Source organism: Lupinus angustifolius, chromosome LG18 (genome assembly GCF_001865875.1).
Source record: "Lupinus angustifolius cultivar Tanjil chromosome LG18, LupAngTanjil_v1.0, whole genome shotgun sequence".
NCBI classification, from domain to species: Eukaryota; Viridiplantae; Streptophyta; class Magnoliopsida; order Fabales; family Fabaceae; genus Lupinus; species Lupinus angustifolius.
In genome coordinates this window covers 6,703,644-6,725,494 of record NC_032026.1, presented here as the reverse complement: position 1 = coordinate 6,725,494, position 21,851 = coordinate 6,703,644, and the positions used below count along the sequence as shown (strand labels likewise).

The 21,851-nt window shown below is 34.5% G+C and overlaps 2 protein-coding genes across 2 annotated transcripts; both read left to right on the top strand.

The window, feature by feature from the left end:
* On the top strand, positions 594-7,139 carry LOC109333343 (mitochondrial-processing peptidase subunit alpha-like). The gene is made up of 13 exons (XM_019568789.1): positions 594-844; positions 1,150-1,398; positions 1,506-1,802; positions 3,721-3,888; positions 4,022-4,189; positions 4,303-4,383; positions 4,542-4,608; positions 4,704-4,801; positions 5,688-5,760; positions 5,865-5,935; positions 6,083-6,132; positions 6,561-6,673; positions 6,948-7,139. The coding sequence occupies exons 1-13, from the start codon at positions 794-796 to the stop codon at positions 6,992-6,994; spliced, it is 1,533 nt and encodes a 510-aa protein (XP_019424334.1). The 5' UTR covers positions 594-793; the 3' UTR covers positions 6,995-7,139.
* LOC109333303 (mitochondrial-processing peptidase subunit alpha-like) lies at positions 12,455-18,898 on the top strand. Its single transcript, XM_019568714.1, has 13 exons — positions 12,455-12,705; positions 13,011-13,259; positions 13,367-13,663; positions 15,582-15,749; positions 15,883-16,050; positions 16,164-16,244; positions 16,403-16,469; positions 16,565-16,662; positions 17,549-17,621; positions 17,726-17,796; positions 17,944-17,993; positions 18,320-18,432; positions 18,707-18,898. The coding sequence occupies exons 1-13, from the start codon at positions 12,655-12,657 to the stop codon at positions 18,751-18,753; spliced, it is 1,533 nt and encodes a 510-aa protein (XP_019424259.1). The 5' UTR covers positions 12,455-12,654; the 3' UTR covers positions 18,754-18,898.

The following is a 21,851-nucleotide window of genomic DNA, read 5'->3' as shown; positions in this document are numbered from 1 at the left end:
TTCAAAATTTATTTATTTTTAAAATAAATTAAAAAATATCCAGTGCCGTCGAAGCAACATTATCGACTAAAATTCTATTTGGCATTTGGACGAAGGAACCTCTAATAACTGCTTTAAAATTGTAAGACCTAGATCCTAAAAAAATCTGACAAGAACCTCATATAAAATGACTCTTATTTATATTTATGTGCCTTTTCTTTTTCTCCACCAAAAACTAGAAAGAGAATCAAATACTATTTATTATTTATTTGTATTATTTTTATTTAAAAGTTAATAATTAAGATACATGCAGTAACAATGTAAAAAACTCTACACTATTAGTTAATATATCTTTTTTTTTCAACTAAAATATATAAATATAATATTTATAATCTATGGTTTAAATATTTTATAAATAATCAGTATATCATATTTCATTCATTTGTATTAATTTTTTTAATGATAAATTAATAATGGTTAAACATAAATAGTAGATACTACAATAACAATATATAAAACTCATACTATCACTATTACACAAAATACTTTTACATTAAATATTTTCATTTAATGAAAATGGGTCATGGATCGGATCCAACAGTGATCGAGGGTTGAGCCCGAAATTAAAAAAGACCAAACACAATGAGTTAAGACCAAGCAGCAGCATCTGTAGCAGTAGAACTCAGGTTGTTGTTTTTGTCGCTGTCTTGGGCGAGAGCGAGTGTCCTATCCTCAACCACCGTCTTGCTCCACCCCAAGTCCTAAGCCTAATAGAATCAACCATTTTACTCTAACCTCTATATTTCAATTAACCATGTACCGCAACGTTACTTCACACCTCAGACAAAGGCTCAGAGCCGTTAGGGTTAGTTCTTTCTTTTTCCTTTTATTCTAATTGATTCCTTTTTTCTCTATCCTTTAATGCCGGTATCATCGCATGCTGATCTCACATCCTTCTTTCTCAAGTTAGTTTGCGAATTGAGTTTTGGATGGAAAGGGAAGACTTTAGAGCTATATGTGTATTTCATGACTCTCGTGCCTTCTCTTTCTCTTTCTCACCGTCCAACACCCAACTCACAAACAGACTCTGGATTCAATGTAAATTTTATTTAATGAGTTTGAAATTAAGTTGAATGTCTATTTGGTTTGATTTTTTTAATATGCTTTTAGGCGGGTTCGTGCAATAGAGTACCTGCTAGATTCGCTAGTTCAAGTTCTGTTGCCACAAAACAATCCTCTCGTGGTTTGGGTAGTTTGCTGGGCTGGCTCACTGGAGACCGATCCAGTTCAGTGCCACCTCTCGATTACCCACTTCCGGACGTTAAACTTCCACCTACATTGCCTGATTACGTTGAGCCTGGTAAAACTATTATCACTACACTCCCAAACGGAGTCAAAGTGGCATCTCAAACTTCACCGGTACGAGTAGTTGGTTATATTCTGTTGTAATGATGTTATCTAATTTATATTTTCGGCGAAAGGTCTATAGTTTAAATGTATTGACTATTTTTTTCCTGGTTTTTCAGGCTCCTGGTGCTTCTGTTGGTTTATATGTTAACTTTGGTTCAATTTATGAGACTCCGTTAACGTTTGGAGCTACACATTTGCTGGAAAGAATGGCATTCAAGAGCACAAAAAACCGGAGTCAGTTTCGGGTTGTTCGTGAGGTAGAGGCTATTGGTGGTAATGTGCAGGCCTCTGCTTCTAGGGAGCAGATGGGTTACACATTTGATGCTTTGAAGACATATGTTCCTGAAATGGTCGAGCTGCTAGTTGATTCTGTGAGGAACCCTGCATTTCTTGACTGGGAGGTCAATGAGCAGGTACTTTTATTTCATATATATCTTGAAGCATTGCTGTTGTTAGTGTCGGGTAGATTGATGTTTCAACCCCATAACTGACTAGGCGTATCCAATTTTTTTTGAAAAAAAGTATAAATAGTAATCATTGGATGATAAGATTTGAATGCAACATGAGCCAAGAGAGTGTAACCCCAAATCAGTCTAGAGATATGTTAGAATAATAATATAGTCTTTAGTTTAAGTAAACATGAACATGAATGGGAGGCATTAATAGATTACAAATGTATTGTAAGCTAAATACTGGTCTTGAAAGAAAGACTTGTAAACAGAAAGGAAAAGAAGGGACCCGATCCTGTTCAAGCCATGGATATCCACATTATATTGGAGGGATAACTCTTCCAGCAGGGTTTTTCTCCATACCCATATGCAAGGCTCGAACCAGGGTTTTGCTAATGTGGAAACAAATATGTACCACTTTAACTAATCATCTGTTGGTTAGACCCTAGGGGACTTGGAAGTTGTATTATGGTAATAACTAATAGTAGCTATTAACAGAACAAGCATGCTGCTTTGCTGGTCCAATTAAAAAATAAAATGCAGCAGTTTGCTTCAGCTCGGATGAGAAAGACTCTGTCAACTGCTTCTGTCCCATCCACTTGCCTTATCACTTCTTGAATGTGCTGCTGTTTTTCTTTGTTTTGATGGTCCTCTTGCTACATTTTTAGGGCCTACTCTCAAACTAAATCAGTGTTTCTTTTTGTGTATTTTTACCTGTTTGTTTGCTTCAAATTACCCTTTAATTTGCATAAACCAATGGCTGGTATGTTGTTTAAATGGGGATAAGACAGCTTTTTTGGCTTGCCTTATCCATTTATAATGACAGATTTATGAAATATAATGCCTTACTCTGTGTTTAGAAATTTAGGGACAAGCTTTAGAAGTACATGACTTTTGTGTAAGTCAAAGTATATGGAGTTCAAGTTTAGCAAGAGGCAAGCAAATCCTACCATAGAGGTAAAGATTGGAGATCATACCATACTAGAAGCCACTAGATTTAAGTATGTTAGGTCAATCATACAATAGGATAGGGAAATTGACGGATATATAAACCATAGGATTCAAGTGCGATGGATGAAATGACAGTGTACATTGGGTGTCATATGCGATACAAAGGTGTCATTCAAGCTTAAGGGAAAATTTTACTACACAAATATAAGACCCACAATGTTTATGGACTAAATGTTGGGCGGTAAAATGTTAGGAACAAAATAAACTAAATGTAGCAAAGATGAATGTGTTGCGTTAGATGAGTAGACACACTAGACAAGATAAGATTAAGAGTGAATGCATTAGAGAGAAAGTTATGATGGTTACTATTGTAGAAAATATTGTAGAGTCGTACCTTATGTGGTTTATGTCTGTGCAGAGAAGACCGTTAAAAGCCCCAATTAGGAAAGTAGATCAAATGGAGGTTAGTCCAATTTCTAGAGGCAGAGAGAGGCAAAGAAAATCCATAGGCGAGACAATCAGGAATGATTTAGAGATCAATGCTTTGTAATGGACATGATTTATGATAGAGCATTATGGCGTCGTTCGATTATGTAGCTAACCCCACCTAGTGAGATTAAGACTTGGTTGTTGTTGTTATTTGTTTAGAAAAAAATTGAACACAATAAGGCAGTCCTGACTCATTAGTTGGAAGCTTGATTCTTGTCCACAGATACAGTCATAAAACTGGAGTATTGTTATACTCGTAAAACCAGAGTGAGTATTCCTAGATTGTGGGTTGCTTGGGTATAGTACTTGTATAAACATTAGTAGGTCAAAAGTGACTTCGTATTTCTATAAAAGAAAATACCAGTAACTACTTTATACCCGTTTGGTGCTTACACTATGGTCTCTTGAAATTTCTGCTATAGCTAATATTGCAATTATATAGCTTCTGAAAGTGAGGGATGACATTGGCGAAGCTTCCAAAAACCCTCAAGACTTGCTTTTGGAAGCAATTCATTCTTCTGGTTTCTCTGGTGCCTTGGCAAATCCATTGTTAGCTTCAGAATCAGCAATAAATGGACTAAACGGTACAATTCTGGAAGAATTTGTTGCTGTAAGTCTCCAAATTTATCTTAAATGAAATATATATATATATATATATGATATATCCTTTTATAAAAAATTAAAGGATCTTTTTAATTGCACTTTACCTTTCTTACAAGACAATTTTTTATATTAAATATCAGGAAAACTATACTGCACCTCGGATAGTACTTGCAGCTTCTGGTGTTGAGCATGGGGAGTTGTTATCTATTGCAGAACCTCTTTTGTCTGATCTACCCAGTGGCCCTCATCTAGAGGAGCCAAAATCAGTATATACTGGTGGTGACTATCGATGTCAGACTGAATCAGGGGTATGCACTAAAAACAAATCTATGTTTTGTGCTTCAGTGCTTCTGTTCAGATTCCCATTTTTTAATTTTTGAGATGAAATATCTATCAAGTCTAACATTCTTTGGGTGGCCAGATGACCCATTTTGCTCTTGCGTTTGAACTTCCTGGCGGCTGGGATAACTTGAAGGATGCTATGGTTTTAACTGTTCTTCAGGTATGATAAAGTTTTAAATTTATTGGCTTTTTTGTACTTCAGATTTTTCCCCCTTCTTTCAATGTGGCTAAAAAATGCCTAAGAATGAATTGTTTACTCACTTTCTAATATTAAGGTAAGCATATAGATTTCTGGAAATAACTATCTTTTTTCTATAGATGCTATTGGGAGGCGGTGGATCATTTTCAGCTGGTGGACCTGGTAAAGGGATGTATTCCCGGCTATGTAAGTTATCCCAAGCGTCCCCGTCTCCTCCCCAATCTTCTGCATACTTTTGAAAATCTTGTGACTTTTAACATTCTTTCTTTGATCATGTGCAGACCTAAATGTCCTTAATCAGTATCCACAAGTACATTCGATTGCAGCATTTAACAATATTTACAATAACACTGGCATTTTTGGTATCCAAGTCACAACAGTAAGCCCCTTTGAATCCTGTCAATCATGCTTCCTGATGTATTGAAATTGTTGTCAGTCAATATTTGTATGTAACCTAACTAAGGGTGCTTTTATTAAACAACCAAATGAGATCAGAACAAAAAAATCACAAATACATAATAATTTTGGAGCTGTAAGATAACTGCATAATAATTTTAGTCCATTTAAATCACAAATTTTAATGATGAACTAGAACTTGGTGACTTGGCATATAAATGAATTGGGTAGCTTTCTTAGGCTTTGTTTGGTAGGTTTGCTATAATGCTCGAGCAGATTTGTGTTGTTGGCTAGACCTCAACTTGTTATTTGTTGTGGGTGAACAAGATTTTGCATGATTGAGATGCACTTTGGTATTAAGGCACACATGATTGAGATGGAATTAATGCTTCTGTCTCTAATTGTTTTTTATAACATATTTAACCAGTGTTGTGACGTGGAGACTTTAAGGTTGCTTGCCTTGTGACCTGAAGGTCAGGATCCAAATCCTGGAAAAGCCTCTTCACTTGCGAGGGTAAGGCTTCGTCCTTCTACCCTTCCCAGATCCCAGGTGGGAGCCTCGTGCACTGGGTCAGTCCTTTTATTTAACCAGTGTTGTGAGAACTGTCTAAATTATCAGAGACCATTGGCCATTCTGTGACAGTTGTCACTTGAATGCTGTATTTGTAAACTTTTATTACCAACCCACATGCTTATTCGACGTTATATCTATTCCATTGACTGGAATTGTATTTATGTTTTGCTTTCTATGCCATGGTAGGAAGATTGTTACTTCACTTGTGTGCTAATGTTTAATCAAATTGTGTAGTAGTACTGCTCTCAACTCCCTTAATGTTTATCATGTGACCATATTCATGTTTGTCTATTAGGGTTCAGATTTTGTATCAAAAGCCGTTGACATAGCAGCTAATGAGCTTCTTGGAGTTGCTACTTCTGGAAAAGGTATATTCTGCTCTTCACGTAACTAAAATTTTGACTATTTTCCTTTGATGATTAACACCTTTAGATTTATATCGTTCCACTTATTTGTTGTTTTATATCCACAGTTGACCAGGTACAGCTGGATCGTGCCAAAAGTGCTACAAAATCTGCAATTTTGATGAATTTGGAATCCAGAGTATGTAGAGCCATATCCAATAAATATTTCACTTGGGAATTATAATCTGGAGTTTTCTTTTTTGATTATATTCTGTCTTTCAATCATGCTTTTGATTTTGTTTTGTTCTTTTTCTAACTCCGCTCACTGAACCTAATGTGTTTTCAGATGGTTGTCTCAGAAGATATAGGCAGACAAGTTTTGACATATGGTGAAAGGTATGTATGTGGCTTCGGGATGACATTCTAACTTCGCTGTTAATTCCGACGAGCACCTGTCTGAATGTAAAATGCACAGTCCTACGAGCACCTCTCTGAATGTAAAATGCACATTTCTACGAGCACAAGTCTGAATGTTAAAATGCATATTTGGAGGAGCACATGTCTGAATGTAAAAACACATTCGGACGAGCACATGTCTGAATGTAAAAACACATTCCAACGAGCACATGTCTGAATGTAAAAACACATTCCAACGAGCACATGTCTGAATGTAAAAACACATTCCAACGAGCACATGTCTGAATGTAAAAACACATTCCAACGAGCACATGTCTGAATGTAAAAACACATTCCGAAAGGAACTTGTCCTGAAAGTATAATGAGTTAATGACTCTTGCTCAATGATATCTTCCCCTTAATCTCAGGAAACCTACTGAGGATTTCTTAAAGGCAGTGGAGGGAGTAACTTTGAAGGATATTACTTCACTTTCTCAAAAGCTCATTTCTTCCCCTCTCACTATGGCGTCATATGGAGATGGTACTTCATTATTTTCTAAAGAATTCTCTTTAAATGTTTGATAAAAAAATGTATGCACCGACAATCTAAGAGTTTTATATACTATCAGTCTATCATCTACCATTCATTTTTTAATTATTATTGACTTTTCAAAAAAGTAATATAAATGAATGGTGGTTAATGTATTGTCTGTGTATAAATTTTTACACTAATAGTACATAGATATAAGATATTACACTCTAAATGTTTTTGTATCTTCTTTGGTATTAATTTTGTCCTTCTCCATGTTTTGCAGTCTTATATGTCCCAAGCTATGACTCTGTTAGCCGCAAGTTCCGTTGAATATAAGGTTGCATTTATACATCATATTTGGAGACTTCACATACCATTATGGCTTGTGTGCATGAAATATGTAACATTAAGTTAAAACCGAAAATACCCTTGTTGTAGTCAATAAATTGGTGATTATGCGCAAGCACCATATCATATATGTCTTAAACTTTTAAAACTTTTATGAGCCTTTAATGGTTCATAAGAATCACTTAATTTAGGATTTTAACATTATGATATTCATATATGATAAAAGAATAGAGTAAGGAATATTTGGTTCCATTTGTGTTTCCCTTTATCCACTTTTTGATTGATTTTGTTCTTACCTCTTTGTCTTCCCTATATGTATTCTTTGATGATTAACAACTCAATTTCCTTCTTTCTTTATATGGCACTATACTTTCCTTACTCAACCACTAGTGCTTCTATAATTCTCTTTTTACATTTTTATTCATGAGATAACAAAGAATGGAATAAATGAGATGTTTTTTCAATGCATGAATGCCTCTATTTATAGAAGGGTTTATGAGGAGTTAATAGAGAAAGTAACTCCCCTACTTTCACGGAAACTACCCATGAAGTGAGAGGGGAGGGAGTTAACAATACTTCCACTAGTTTGATCCATAAATAGTCAACTATCATCACATTAGACACTTTCATTCAAACTAGTAATTTCCAAGAACATGGACCACTAATTAGAATTAATCTAACAATCTCCCACTCGGACTTTAATTGCATACTTTAATTGAATCTTACAGATCATCATCCTCAATTGAATTGAAATGGTTGAATCCTAGCAGTCATAAATTATATGTGACAACCCGATCCCTGCCATGTATCACAATCAACTAAACTCAACCAAGGACTTATCTATAATGTCGATCCTTTTTACATTGTCAATGTAAATTTTGGGCAACAATCCCTTAGTTAACGGATCCGCTACTATTAGATTGATACCAATGTGCTCTATACACACTTTCTCATCACGTATTTGTTCTTTAACCGACAGGAACTTTAAATCCATATGTTTGGCACCTCTTGAATACCTTTCATTCTTAGAGAAGAATACAGTTGTGAAATTATCACAACAAAACTTCAGTGGCCTAGCTACATTGTCTATAATGCCAAGCCTTGAAGTAAAGTTCTGCATCCACAATGCATGATTTGTGGCCTCAAAGTATGCCACAAACTCAGTCTCCATGGTGGACGTAGCTATTACATATTGTCTACCACTTCTCCATGAAATGGCTCCTCCATCCATTAGGAAAACATACCCAAATGTAGATTTCCTTGAGTCCACACATCGTGCATAGTTTGAGTCCGAATAAACGATCACCTCAAGGTGATCTGACCTTCTATACGTGAGCATGTGATCCTTAGTGTCTTGTAAATATATGAGAACCTTATTTGCAACCTTCCAGTGGTCCATTCTGAGGTTACTTTGATATCGACCTAACATTTCAACAGCAAAGCTGATATCCAACCGAGTGCATGTCTGAGCATACATTAAACTCCCAACCGCTGATGCATAGGGAATTGATTCCATATCCTTGCGCTCCAAATCATTCCTTGGACATTGCTTTTAATTAAATTTGTCCCTTTTCTGGATTGGAACTATCCTTACGGAGCACTTTTTCATTCTGAATTCTCTAATACCTTATTGATATATCCTTCATGAGACAATCCTAATAATCCTTATGATCTATCATGAAATATTTCCATTTCTATCACATAGGATGCCTCACTCATATCCTTCATTTCAAAATTATTAGAGAGAAACTTCTTTACATCATGTAACAATCCTTTATTATTTGCAGCAAATAGAATGTCATCAACATATAGAACTAAAATTATAAACTTGCTCCAACTAATTTTTATGTAGATACATCGGTCAACAGTGTTTTCCACAAACCCATATAATGTAATGGTATCATTAAACTTTATATACCATTGTCTAGAAGCTTGTTTAAGTTTGTATATTGACTTATTTAATTTACACTAGATTTTCCTTTCTTGTGGTCACGAACCCTTTGAGTTGGTTCATATAATTTATCGTTTAAGTCACCATTTAGAAAAGCGGTATTTACGTCCATTTGATGAAGCTCTAAGTCATAATGAGCCACCAAAGTCATAACTAATTCTTAAAGAATCTTTCTTAGATACTATAGAGAAATTTTTTTTGTAATCAATGTCATCTTTTTGAGTGAAACCTTTAGCGACAAGTCTAACCTTATATCTTTAAATGTTGTCTTTCGAGTCACGCTTGGTCTTAAAGACCCCTTTACAGCCAACTCGTTTTGAACCCTCAAGCAACTCAACTAGATCCCAAACTTTATTATCGTCCATTGATTTCAACTCTTCTTTCATAGCATTGAGCCACTTTTTAGATTGTCACTTTCCACGGCTTGTATGAATGAGACTGAATCCTTATCAATGCTCAAGTCACATTCATGTTCAAGTAAATATACTATATAATTGTAAGAAATAGCTAGTCTTCTTTGTCTTTCAGACCCTCTTAATGCTATTTCTTGCGATTCTTCCATCACTTGATCATTAACGACTTCATTAATCGGCTCATTAACTATTTGTTCATCCTGTGGGTTTGGATATTACCTTTTTGTCTGTGAGTGTTATTTGACAGTAATATAACTAGAGGAACAACAACCTCAGAAGACGTCTTCAATGAAGAAGATTCATCAGAAGTCTCCATAATATCCACCTTTTCGTGATTTATTACTCCCACTAGTTTGATCATTCTCAATTAACCTAACATTTACAGACTCAACTATTCTCGTACTATGGTTAGGACAATAAAATTTGTATCCCTTTGACTTTTTTGGATAACTGATAAAGAAACCACTAATGGTTCTTGCATTAAGCTTCTTTTCATGTGGGTTGTACACTTTTACTTATACAGGACAACCCCAAATATGGAGATGTCTCAAACTGGGTTTCCTACTAGTACATAACTCATATGCAGTTTTAGGAAATGCCTTACTGAGAACCCTATTTAGAAAATATGCAACAGTCCTTAATCCATACATCTGCAACAATAAAGGTACATCACAATGACTCAACATTGACCTAACCATTTCCATTAGAGTACGACTCTGCCTTTCAGCCACACCATTTTTTCGTGGTGTGTAAGGCATAGTGTATTGAGCACACATGCCTCAACTTTCGAGAAACTTTGTAAATGGTCTTGGACATTGTTCATTCTCATTATATTTTCCATAATATTCACCATCTCTATCAGACCTCACAACCTTAACCTTCTTTTCAAGTTGCCTTTCAATATCATCAATGAATACCTTTAGGACATCCAATGATTGAGATTTTTCATGCAACAAATATAGGTAGCAATACCGTGAGTAATCGTCTATAAAAGTGATGAAATACTTTTCACCACCCCAAGATGGAACATCAAAAGGACCACAAATATTTGTTTGTATTAATTCAAGAAGTTTGCTACTTCTTGTGGCTGGTTTCTTTGATATGTGTTTAGTTTGTTTTCCTTTAATACAATCTAAACAAACATCTCAATCACCAAAATTCAAAAGAGGTAAAACATCATTTTTTGTTAACCTTATTATCCTTTCTTTGAATATATGGCCTAATCTTTTATGCCACAAGTAAACATAATTCTTATCAAAATCTTTAAGCTTGCAACCAACATCATGTTCAACATTAAATAAAAATTCCTTAAATTTAAAATCAAGATTGAAGTAATATAAACCATTCATTAATGTACCAGTGTCGAAATAGTATGAATGTTTACATAATTTAAAATCAGAATGCTCAACCTTAAAAATAAAGCCTATACAATTCTGTCAACACACTAGTTCTTTTATAATTCTAATTATATAAGACTTAAACTTGTTTGATGCAATTTTATTTTGATTTACATGTGAATGCCTTATGCAAAACATGATATTGATAAATGTATTATTCACTTATTTTAATTAATTATATAATTATATTTGATATTACAATGTTGTCCGGTCTGACTGAATGGTGTAACTGGTTAGATCTATACGGTTCTTCTTCGAAGTTGATGTCTGACTCGTATTTTATAACATTGATTACCATAGATGTAAATAAAAGAAAAAGGAAAAGATTATTTTGTTGGATTCTTACTTACTCGAATTGATTATTTAAGTTGGTTAAATATAAAAACATGTCCTGTAGGCATATCAAGGAGCGATATAATAATGATTTTAATTTTAATTAGAGAAAGTGTAATTTGCAACTCAACAAGTATTACACAACTATTTACTTGATGAAAAAAATATATATACATCGACGGTATGAGTTTTATATATTGTTATTGTATCATTTACCGTTTATATTTTATTATTATCGATTATTCAAAAAATTAATAAAAATGAATAATAAATAGTATACTGAATGTGTTTACAATTAACTGTATATAAAATTAGACTCTTACTTATATACCCGTAATGGAATAATTTAACCATTTGCCTCTATGTTCAATAATATGCCCCACACTCCTCTTACTTAATTTAATGAGTAAAACATGAGGTAAACTACTCTACTCAAAACATGGAGTCACATCATTCATCGATCTCCCTATAAGAATGGGTAATTTTCCCTTGATCTTTATAAATAATTTCTGTAACGTTTGAATGATTTCATTTTCAAAATATCTTATAGAGATCCTATATCAAAATGTATTCATTATCTAGTGAAACATAACTTATAATTTTCCACTTCAACAATACTATTTCTATATAAGTGCTTGCCTTTGCTTATGAAAAAAAATATATGAAAAAAAAAGTAGTGTCTCTACTTAGATATATTTTTTAAATTATTTAATAATATATAAATTAAAATGTTTTCTAAGAATACTTAAATATTATTCAAAATTTATTTATTTTTAAAATAAATTAAAAAATATCCAGTGCCGTCGAAGCAACATTATCGACTAAAATTCTATTTGGCATTTGGACGAAGGAACCTCTAATAACTGCTTTAAAATTGTAAGACCTAGATCCTAAAAAAATCTGACAAGAACCTCATATAAAATGACTCTTATTTATATTTATGTGCCTTTTCTTTTTCTCCACCAAAAACTAGAAAGAGAATCAAATACTATTTATTATTTATTTGTATTATTTTTATTTAAAAGTTAATAATTAAGATACATGCAGTAACAATGTAAAAAACTCTACACTATTAGTTAATATATCTTTTTTTTTCAACTAAAATATATAAATATAATATTTATAATCTATGGTTTAAATATTTTATAAATAATCAGTATATCATATTTCATTCATTTGTATTAATTTTTTTAATGATAAATTAATAATGGTTAAACATAAATAGTAGATACTACAATAACAATATATAAAACTCATACTATCACTATTACACAAAATACTTTTACATTAAATATTTTCATTTAATGAAAATGGGTCATGGATCGGATCCAACAGTGATCGAGGGTTGAGCCCGAAATTAAAAAAGACCAAACACAATGAGTTAAGACCAAGCAGCAGCATCTGTAGCAGTAGAACTCAGGTTGTTGTTTTTGTCGCTGTCTTGGGCGAGAGCGAGTGTCCTATCCTCAACCACCGTCTTGCTCCACCCCAAGTCCTAAGCCTAATAGAATCAACCATTTTACTCTAACCTCTATATTTCAATTAACCATGTACCGCAACGTTACTTCACACCTCAGACAAAGGCTCAGAGCCGTTAGGGTTAGTTCTTTCTTTTTCCTTTTATTCTAATTGATTCCTTTTTTCTCTATCCTTTAATGCCGGTATCATCGCATGCTGATCTCACATCCTTCTTTCTCAAGTTAGTTTGCGAATTGAGTTTTGGATGGAAAGGGAAGACTTTAGAGCTATATGTGTATTTCATGACTCTCGTGCCTTCTCTTTCTCTTTCTCACCGTCCAACACCCAACTCACAAACAGACTCTGGATTCAATGTAAATTTTATTTAATGAGTTTGAAATTAAGTTGAATGTCTATTTGGTTTGATTTTTTTAATATGCTTTTAGGCGGGTTCGTGCAATAGAGTACCTGCTAGATTCGCTAGTTCAAGTTCTGTTGCCACAAAACAATCCTCTCGTGGTTTGGGTAGTTTGCTGGGCTGGCTCACTGGAGACCGATCCAGTTCAGTGCCACCTCTCGATTACCCACTTCCGGACGTTAAACTTCCACCTACATTGCCTGATTACGTTGAGCCTGGTAAAACTATTATCACTACACTCCCAAACGGAGTCAAAGTGGCATCTCAAACTTCACCGGTACGAGTAGTTGGTTATATTCTGTTGTAATGATGTTATCTAATTTATATTTTCGGCGAAAGGTCTATAGTTTAAATGTATTGACTATTTTTTTCCTGGTTTTTCAGGCTCCTGGTGCTTCTGTTGGTTTATATGTTAACTTTGGTTCAATTTATGAGACTCCGTTAACGTTTGGAGCTACACATTTGCTGGAAAGAATGGCATTCAAGAGCACAAAAAACCGGAGTCAGTTTCGGGTTGTTCGTGAGGTAGAGGCTATTGGTGGTAATGTGCAGGCCTCTGCTTCTAGGGAGCAGATGGGTTACACATTTGATGCTTTGAAGACATATGTTCCTGAAATGGTCGAGCTGCTAGTTGATTCTGTGAGGAACCCTGCATTTCTTGACTGGGAGGTCAATGAGCAGGTACTTTTATTTCATATATATCTTGAAGCATTGCTGTTGTTAGTGTCGGGTAGATTGATGTTTCAACCCCATAACTGACTAGGCGTATCCAATTTTTTTTGAAAAAAAGTATAAATAGTAATCATTGGATGATAAGATTTGAATGCAACATGAGCCAAGAGAGTGTAACCCCAAATCAGTCTAGAGATATGTTAGAATAATAATATAGTCTTTAGTTTAAGTAAACATGAACATGAATGGGAGGCATTAATAGATTACAAATGTATTGTAAGCTAAATACTGGTCTTGAAAGAAAGACTTGTAAACAGAAAGGAAAAGAAGGGACCCGATCCTGTTCAAGCCATGGATATCCACATTATATTGGAGGGATAACTCTTCCAGCAGGGTTTTTCTCCATACCCATATGCAAGGCTCGAACCAGGGTTTTGCTAATGTGGAAACAAATATGTACCACTTTAACTAATCATCTGTTGGTTAGACCCTAGGGGACTTGGAAGTTGTATTATGGTAATAACTAATAGTAGCTATTAACAGAACAAGCATGCTGCTTTGCTGGTCCAATTAAAAAATAAAATGCAGCAGTTTGCTTCAGCTCGGATGAGAAAGACTCTGTCAACTGCTTCTGTCCCATCCACTTGCCTTATCACTTCTTGAATGTGCTGCTGTTTTTCTTTGTTTTGATGGTCCTCTTGCTACATTTTTAGGGCCTACTCTCAAACTAAATCAGTGTTTCTTTTTGTGTATTTTTACCTGTTTGTTTGCTTCAAATTACCCTTTAATTTGCATAAACCAATGGCTGGTATGTTGTTTAAATGGGGATAAGACAGCTTTTTTGGCTTGCCTTATCCATTTATAATGACAGATTTATGAAATATAATGCCTTACTCTGTGTTTAGAAATTTAGGGACAAGCTTTAGAAGTACATGACTTTTGTGTAAGTCAAAGTATATGGAGTTCAAGTTTAGCAAGAGGCAAGCAAATCCTACCATAGAGGTAAAGATTGGAGATCATACCATACTAGAAGCCACTAGATTTAAGTATGTTAGGTCAATCATACAATAGGATAGGGAAATTGACGGATATATAAACCATAGGATTCAAGTGCGATGGATGAAATGACAGTGTACATTGGGTGTCATATGCGATACAAAGGTGTCATTCAAGCTTAAGGGAAAATTTTACTACACAAATATAAGACCCACAATGTTTATGGACTAAATGTTGGGCGGTAAAATGTTAGGAACAAAATAAACTAAATGTAGCAAAGATGAATGTGTTGCGTTAGATGAGTAGACACACTAGACAAGATAAGATTAAGAGTGAATGCATTAGAGAGAAAGTTATGATGGTTACTATTGTAGAAAATATTGTAGAGTCGTACCTTATGTGGTTTATGTCTGTGCAGAGAAGACCGTTAAAAGCCCCAATTAGGAAAGTAGATCAAATGGAGGTTAGTCCAATTTCTAGAGGCAGAGAGAGGCAAAGAAAATCCATAGGCGAGACAATCAGGAATGATTTAGAGATCAATGCTTTGTAATGGACATGATTTATGATAGAGCATTATGGCGTCGTTCGATTATGTAGCTAACCCCACCTAGTGAGATTAAGACTTGGTTGTTGTTGTTATTTGTTTAGAAAAAAATTGAACACAATAAGGCAGTCCTGACTCATTAGTTGGAAGCTTGATTCTTGTCCACAGATACAGTCATAAAACTGGAGTATTGTTATACTCGTAAAACCAGAGTGAGTATTCCTAGATTGTGGGTTGCTTGGGTATAGTACTTGTATAAACATTAGTAGGTCAAAAGTGACTTCGTATTTCTATAAAAGAAAATACCAGTAACTACTTTATACCCGTTTGGTGCTTACACTATGGTCTCTTGAAATTTCTGCTATAGCTAATATTGCAATTATATAGCTTCTGAAAGTGAGGGATGACATTGGCGAAGCTTCCAAAAACCCTCAAGACTTGCTTTTGGAAGCAATTCATTCTTCTGGTTTCTCTGGTGCCTTGGCAAATCCATTGTTAGCTTCAGAATCAGCAATAAATGGACTAAACGGTACAATTCTGGAAGAATTTGTTGCTGTAAGTCTCCAAATTTATCTTAAATGAAATATATATATATATATATATGATATATCCTTTTATAAAAAATTAAAGGATCTTTTTAATTGCACTTTACCTTTCTTACAAGACAATTTTTTATATTAAATATCAGGAAAACTATACTGCACCTCGGATAGTACTTGCAGCTTCTGGTGTTGAGCATGGGGAGTTGTTATCTATTGCAGAACCTCTTTTGTCTGATCTACCCAGTGGCCCTCATCTAGAGGAGCCAAAATCAGTATATACTGGTGGTGACTATCGATGTCAGACTGAATCAGGGGTATGCACTAAAAACAAATCTATGTTTTGTGCTTCAGTGCTTCTGTTCAGATTCCCATTTTTTAATTTTTGAGATGAAATATCTATCAAGTCTAACATTCTTTGGGTGGCCAGATGACCCATTTTGCTCTTGCGTTTGAACTTCCTGGCGGCTGGGATAACTTGAAGGATGCTATGGTTTTAACTGTTCTTCAGGTATGATAAAGTTTTAAATTTATTGGCTTTTTTGTACTTCAGATTTTTCCCCCTTCTTTCAATGTGGCTAAAAAATGCCTAAGAATGAATTGTTTACTCACTTTCTAATATTAAGGTAAGCATATAGATTTCTGGAAATAACTATCTTTTTTCTATAGATGCTATTGGGAGGCGGTGGATCATTTTCAGCTGGTGGACCTGGTAAAGGGATGTATTCCCGGCTATGTAAGTTATCCCAAGCGTCCCCGTCTCCTCCCCAATCTTCTGCATACTTTTGAAAATCTTGTGACTTTTAACATTCTTTCTTTGATCATGTGCAGACCTAAATGTCCTTAATCAGTATCCACAAGTACATTCGATTGCAGCATTTAACAATATTTACAATAACACTGGCATTTTTGGTATCCAAGTCACAACAGTAAGCCCCTTTGAATCCTGTCAATCATGCTTCCTGATGTATTGAAATTGTTGTCAGTCAATATTTGTATGTAACCTAACTAAGGGTGCTTTTATTAAACAACCAAATGAGATCAGAACAAAAAAATCACAAATACATAATAATTTTGGAGCTGTAAGATAACTGCATAATAATTTTAGTCCATTTAAATCACAAATTTTAATGATGAACTAGAACTTGGTGACTTGGCATATAAATGAATTGGGTAGCTTTCTTAGGCTTTGTTTGGTAGGTTTGCTATAATGCTCGAGCAGATTTGTGTTGTTGGCTAGACCTCAACTTGTTATTTGTTGTGGGTGAACAAGATTTTGCATGATTGAGATGCACTTTGGTATTAAGGCACACATGATTGAGATGGAATTAATGCTTCTGTCTCTAATTGTTTTTTATAACATATTTAACCAGTGTTGTGACGTGGAGACTTTAAGGTTGCTTGCCTTGTGACCTGAAGGTCAGGATCCAAATCCTGGAAAAGCCTCTTCACTTGCGAGGGTAAGGCTTCGTCCTTCTACCCTTCCCAGATCCCAGGTGGGAGCCTCGTGCACTGGGTCAGTCCTTTTATTTAACCAGTGTTGTGAGAACTGTCTAAATTATCAGAGACCATTGGCCATTCTGTGACAGTTGTCACTTGAATGCTGTATTTGTAAACTTTTATTACCAACCCACATGCTTATTCGACGTTATATCTATTCCATTGACTGGAATTGTATTTATGTTTTGCTTTCTATGCCATGGTAGGAAGATTGTTACTTCACTTGTGTGCTAATGTTTAATCAAATTGTGTAGTAGTACTGCTCTCAACTCCCTTAATGTTTATCATGTGACCATATTCATGTTTGTCTATTAGGGTTCAGATTTTGTATCAAAAGCCGTTGACATAGCAGCTAATGAGCTTCTTGGAGTTGCTACTTCTGGAAAAGGTATATTCTGCTCTTCACGTAACTAAAATTTTGACTATTTTCCTTTGATGATTAACACCTTTAGATTTATATCGTTCCACTTATTTGTTGTTTTATATCCACAGTTGACCAGGTACAGCTGGATCGTGCCAAAAGTGCTACAAAATCTGCAATTTTGATGAATTTGGAATCCAGAGTATGTAGAGCCATATCCAATAAATATTTCACTTGGGAATTATAATCTGGAGTTTTCTTTTTTGATTATATTCTGTCTTTCAATCATGCTTTTGATTTTGTTTTGTTCTTTTTCTAACTCCGCTCACTGAACCTAATGTGTTTTCAGATGGTTGTCTCAGAAGATATAGGCAGACAAGTTTTGACATATGGTGAAAGGTATGTATGTGGCTTCGGGATGACATTCTAACTTCGCTGTTAATTCCGACGAGCACCTGTCTGAATGTAAAATGCACAGTCCTACGAGCACCTCTCTGAATGTAAAATGCACATTTCTACGAGCACAAGTCTGAATGTTAAAATGCATATTTGGAGGAGCACATGTCTGAATGTAAAAACACATTCGGACGAGCACATGTCTGAATGTAAAAACACATTCCAACGAGCACATGTCTGAATGTAAAAACACATTCCGAAAGGAACTTGTCCTGAAAGTATAATGAGTTAATGACTCTTGCTCAATGATATCTTCCCCTTAATCTCAGGAAACCTACTGAGGATTTCTTAAAGGCAGTGGAGGGAGTAACTTTGAAGGATATTACTTCACTTTCTCAAAAGCTCATTTCTTCCCCTCTCACTATGGCGTCATATGGAGATGGTACTTCATTATTTTCTAAAGAATTCTCTTTAAATGTTTGATAAAAAAATGTATGCACCGACAATCTAAGAGTTTTATATACTATCAGTCTATCATCTACCATTCATTTTTTAATTATTATTGACTTTTCAAAAAAGTAATATAAATGAATGGTGGTTAATGTATTGTCTGTGTATAAATTTTTACACTAATAGTACATAGATATAAGATATTACACTCTAAATGTTTTTGTATCTTCTTTGGTATTAATTTTGTCCTTCTCCATGTTTTGCAGTCTTATATGTCCCAAGCTATGACTCTGTTAGCCGCAAGTTCCGTTGAATATAAGGTTGCATTTATACATCATATTTGGAGACTTCACATACCATTATGGCTTGTGTGCATGAAATATGTAACATTAAGTTAAAACCGAAAATACCCTTGTTGTAGTCAATAAATTGGTGATTATGCGCAAGCACCATATCATATATGTCTTAAACTTTTAAAACTTTTATGAGCCTTTAATGGTTCATAAGAATCACTTAATTTAGGATTTTAACATTATGATATTCATATATGATAAAAGAATAGAGTAAGGAATATTTGGTTCCATTTGTGTTTCCCTTTATCCACTTTTTGATTGATTTTGTTCTTACCTCTTTGTCTTCCCTATATGTATTCTTTGATGATTAACAACTCAATTTCCTTCTTTCTTTATATGGCACTATACTTTCCTTACTCAACCACTAGTGCTTCTATAATTCTCTTTTTACATTTTTATTCATGAGATAACAAAGAATGGAATAAATGAGATGTTTTTTCAATGCATGAATGCCTCTATTTATAGAAGGGTTTATGAGGAGTTAATAGAGAAAGTAACTCCCCTACTTTCACGGAAACTACCCATGAAGTGAGAGGGGAGGGAGTTAACAATACTTCCACTAGTTTGATCCATAAATAGTCAACTATCATCACATTAGACACTTTCATTCAAACTAGTAATTTCCAAGAACATGGACCACTAATTAGAATTAATCTAACAATCTCCCACTCGGACTTTAATTGCATACTTTAATTGAATCTTACAGATCATCATCCTCAATTGAATTGAAATGGTTGAATCCTAGCAGTCATAAATTATATGTGACAACCCGATCCCTGCCATGTATCACAATCAACTAAACTCAACCAAGGACTTATCTATAATGTCGATCCTTTTTACATTGTCAATGTAAATTTTGGGCAACAATCCCTTAGTTAACGGATCCGCTACTATTAGATTGATACCAATGTGCTCTATACACACTTTCTCATCACGTATTTGTTCTTTAACCGACAGGAACTTTAAATCCATATGTTTGGCACCTCTTGAATACCTTTCATTCTTAGAGAAGAATACAGTTGTGAAATTATCACAACAAAACTTCAGTGGCCTAGCTACATTGTCTATAATGCCAAGCCTTGAAGTAAAGTTCTGCATCCACAATGCATGATTTGTGGCCTCAAAGTATGCCACAAACTCAGTCTCCATGGTGGACGTAGCTATTACATATTGTCTACCACTTCTCCATGAAATGGCTCCTCCATCCATTAGGAAAACATACCCAAATGTAGATTTCCTTGAGTCCACACATCGTGCATAGTTTGAGTCCGAATAAACGATCACCTCAAGGTGATCTGACCTTCTATACGTGAGCATGTGATCCTTAGTGTCTTGTAAATATATGAGAACCTTATTTGCAACCTTCCAGTGGTCCATTCTGAGGTTACTTTGATATCGACCTAACATTTCAACAGCAAAGCTGATATCCAACCGAGTGCATGTCTGAGCATACATTAAACTCCCAACCGCTGATGCATAGGGAATTGATTCCATATCCTTGCGCTCCAAATCATTCCTTGGACATTGCTTTTAATTAAATTTGTCCCTTTTCTGGATTGGAACTATCCTTACGGAGCACTTTTTCATTCTGAATTCTCTAATACCTTATTGATATATCCTTCATGAGACAATCCTAATAATCCTTATGATCTATCATGAAATATTTCCATTTCTATCACATAGGATGCCTCACTCATATCCTTCATTTCAAAATTATTAGAGAGAAACTTCTTTACATCATGTAACAATCCTTTATTATTTGCAGCAAATAGAATGTCATCAACATATAGAACTAAAATTATAAACTTGCTCCAACTAATTTTTATGTAGATACATCGGTCAACAGTGTTTTCCACAAACCCATATAATGTAATGGTATCATTAAACTTTATATACCATTGTCTAGAAGCTTGTTTAAGTTTGTATATTGACTTATTTAATTTACACTAGATTTTCCTTTCTTGTGGTCACGAACCCTTTGAGTTGGTTCATATAATTTATCGTTTAAGTCACCATTTAGAAAAGCGGTATTTACGTCCATTTGATGAAGCTCTAAGTCATAATGAGCCACCAAAGTCATAACTAATTCTTAAAGAATCTTTCTTAGATACTATAGAGAAATTTTTTTTGTAATCAATGTCATCTTTTTGAGTGAAACCTTTAGCGACAAGTCTAACCTTATATCTTTAAATGTTGTCTTTCGAGTCACGCTTGGTCTTAAAGACCCCTTTACAGCCAACTCGTTTTGAACCCTCAAGCAACTCAACTAGATCCCAAACTTTATTATCGTCCATTGATTTCAACTCTTCTTTCATAGCATTGAGCCACTTTTTAGATTGTCACTTTCCACGGCTTGTATGAATGAGACTGAATCCTTATCAATGCTCAAGTCACATTCATGTTCAAGTAAATATACTATATAATTGTAAGAAATAGCTAGTCTTCTTTGTCTTTCAGACCCTCTTAATGCTATTTCTTGCGATTCTTCCATCACTTGATCATTAACGACTTCATTAATCGGCTCATTAACTATTTGTTCATCCTGTGGGTTTGGATATTACCTTTTTGTCTGTGAGTGTTATTTGACAGTAATATAACTAGAGGAACAACAACCTCAGAAGACGTCTTCAATGAAGAAGATTCATCAGAAGTCTCCATAATATCCACCTTTTCGTGATTTATTACTCCCACTAGTTTGATCATTCTCAATTAACCTAACATTTACAGACTCAACTATTCTCGTACTATGGTTAGGACAATAAAATTTGTATCCCTTTGACTTTTTTGGATAACTGATAAAGAAACCACTAATGGTTCTTGCATTAAGCTTCTTTTCATGTGGGTTGTACACTTTTACTTATACAGGACAACCCCAAATATGGAGATGTCTCAAACTGGGTTTCCTACTAGTACATAACTCATATGCAGTTTTAGGAAATGCCTTACTGAGAACCCTATTTAGAAAATATGCAACAGTCCTTAATCCATACATCTGCAACAATAAAGGTACATCACAATGACTCAACATTGACCTAACCATTTCCATTAGAGTACGACT